The sequence below is a fragment of the Chenopodium quinoa genome, unplaced genomic scaffold, assembly GCF_001683475.1.
Source record: "Chenopodium quinoa cultivar QQ74 unplaced genomic scaffold, ASM168347v1, whole genome shotgun sequence".
Classification (NCBI taxonomy): domain Eukaryota; kingdom Viridiplantae; phylum Streptophyta; class Magnoliopsida; order Caryophyllales; family Amaranthaceae; genus Chenopodium; species Chenopodium quinoa.
The window spans coordinates 409836-412300 of NW_018744124.1; the positions used below are offsets into that span (position 1 = coordinate 409836).

A 2465-nucleotide genomic window follows, 5' to 3' on the forward strand; every position below is an offset into this window, starting at 1 on the left:
GCAAGAGTGGCTCTTCGGTGTACTCTATAGACCATCTAAATGCGATCAACAACTTATCCTCACAAATGACAAACTCGGGGAAAGAAATGACCGCAATCAAGGCCAAGTTAGTTGGAAAGCTCCTCTTCTTTTCAAGCTTCGAATCTTCCCTCCCAGTTTAAGGGGAGAGGTACTCTCTCTAACTCTCAACCCCCTCCCTCCTCAAATAATATGCCTAGTGGTTGCTTGTTTTGTGATGCATGTGGATCTTATGATCACGACTCTTATAATTGCCCTCATGCTTCTTCGGAATGCAGTGATGATTTTGATAATAATGAGAGTGAGCATGTGAATTATGTTTCAAATAATAATGTGCAAAGGTTTGATAATCAAAGAGGTCAATGGAATAGGAATTACCAAAACCAAAGTAATTTTGACAACTATAATCAAGGTGGTGGTTATAGGAACCAAGGGAACCAAGGTTCTCGTGGTAACTATAACAATCAAGGTTATAGTAGTCAAATCAAAACCAAAATTATGGTAATCAAAACCAAATTTATGAAAATCATAACCAAGGTAGTGGAAACCATAATCAAGGTTATGGTCAAAATCAAAATAGGGGTAATTGGACAATCAAGGTAGGGGCAATTTTCAAAATAATTCTCAAAGAGGTCCCCCACTCAGATTTGTTCCAAAGACTCAAAGTGAAAATTCCTATTCACAACCTTCTTCTTCTAGGACCAATTTGGAGGAAATAATTGAAAATCAACCAAGTTTTTGAACACATACATGGCCGTTAGTGACAAGAATTTCAATGAGATGATGACCCACAACAAAATGCTCGAAAACCAAATTTCTCAACTTGCTAATGCTTTGAAAGACCAAGAAAGACCTTTTTCTTTACCTTCCCAAGGCCTAGGTCCCAAGAAACCCGTGAATGCTATTGTTACAAGGAGTGGTAAGGTTCTTGAGGAGAGATTTCCTAGGAGGAGTGAAGACAAGGAGGTCCCCAAGGAAGCTTTGGTTGAGAATGGGGGAGATAGAGCATCTCTAGATGAGGTTGTGGTTGAGACACCAAGAGAGGTGAGAGTAGAGAAAGAGATTGTGAAACCCAAGTTCCGTTATCCCCAAAAATTCATGAGACACACATTGGATGAGCAATTTGGGAGATTTATTGACATGCTCAAACAACTTCACCTTTCTCTACCTTTCACCGATATGATCAACCAAATGCCTAACTATGCCAAATTCCTCAAAGACATTTTGAGTGGGAAGAGGACTTGTGATGTTGTTGAGACTATTATTTTTACTGAAAATTGTAGTGCGATCATCATGAACAAAATGCCACCCAAGTTGAAAGACCCCGGAAACTTCTCCGTCCCTTGTGTTATTAACAAGATGCAAATTAATAATGCCCTATGTGACTTAGGAGCTAGTGTAAGCCTAATTCCATATTTGTTTTATCAAAGACTTGATCTAAGGGAACTATTACCTTCTAACATAACCTTGCAACTAGCCGATAGGTCAAACAAGTTTCCAAAAGGTAAAGTCGAAGATGTTCCATTGAGGGTTGGGAAGTTTGCGTTCCCGGTGGATTTTGTTGTTCTAGAAATGGATGAAGATGCTACCATTCCTATCATTCTAGGTAGACCCTTTCTTGCTACCTTGGGTGCTATGATAGATGTCAAGTGTGCAAAGATTTCCCTTAAGGTAGGCGATGAGGTCATAGAATTCGATTTAAATGAAAGCATGAAATATTCAAGTTCTTCTCTTGAAAATTACATGATAATTGACTCTCTTGATCATGTTGTGTCTTCCATGCATGAGAAATTGATCACCTCTAACGATGCTCTTGAGAATGTTTTGTTGAACAAAGATAAGCTAGGTGCACCATGCAAGAAGATGGCATTGTATGATGAATTTCTTAATGGAAACACGGAGGAAGTGGGTAAACAATTGTGCTTGAAGATCTCAAGTCATGAAGCTTTGCAAGCGGCCGCAACAAAAGAAGGTAAAGGTGTGCCTATGGTAGAGCTCAAACCTCTACCATCACACCTTATGTATGAATTCTTAGGCCGAAATTCCACTAACCCCGTAATTGTTAGTGCATCCTTGAGCGAGAGCCAAGCTCAAGCGTTATGTTGTGTCTTGAGAAAGAAACAAGGTGCTTTGGGCTATACTATTGATGATCTTAAGGGTATAAGCCCTGCTTTGTGTACACACCACATAACGCTTGAGGAAGGCACCCTTCCTTCTATTGAACGATAAAGAAAGCTACACCCTCAAATGGGAGAGGTGGTGAAAAAAGAGATCACCAAGATCTTGGATGCGAGAATCATATTCCCCATCTTAAGCTCTAGGTGGGTCTCTCCCGTTCATGTCGTTCCTAAGAAGGGGGGGTATGACCGTAGTCAAGAATGAGAGAGGTGAGCTCATTCCAACTAGGACGATCACCGGTTGGAGGATGTGTATAGACTATCGACGTC

At 40.4% G+C, this 2465-nt stretch overlaps 1 protein-coding gene across 1 annotated transcript; it reads left to right on the plus strand.

Annotated features, from left to right (window-relative positions):
- The first annotated feature begins 768 nt into the window (after nucleotides 1–768).
- LOC110692636 lies at nucleotides 769–2247 on the plus strand. The gene has a single exon (XM_021869668.1). It carries the CDS (start codon nucleotides 769–771, stop codon nucleotides 2245–2247), a length of 1479 nt encoding a protein of 492 aa, XP_021725360.1.
- Nucleotides 2248–2465: the final 218 nt, after the last annotated feature.

Bases quoted from the DNA above. Each gene is read 5' to 3' on its own strand.
- LOC110692636 (XM_021869668.1), top strand. From the start codon at position 769: ATGGCCGTTAGTGACAAGAATTTCAATGAGATGATGACCCACAACAAA.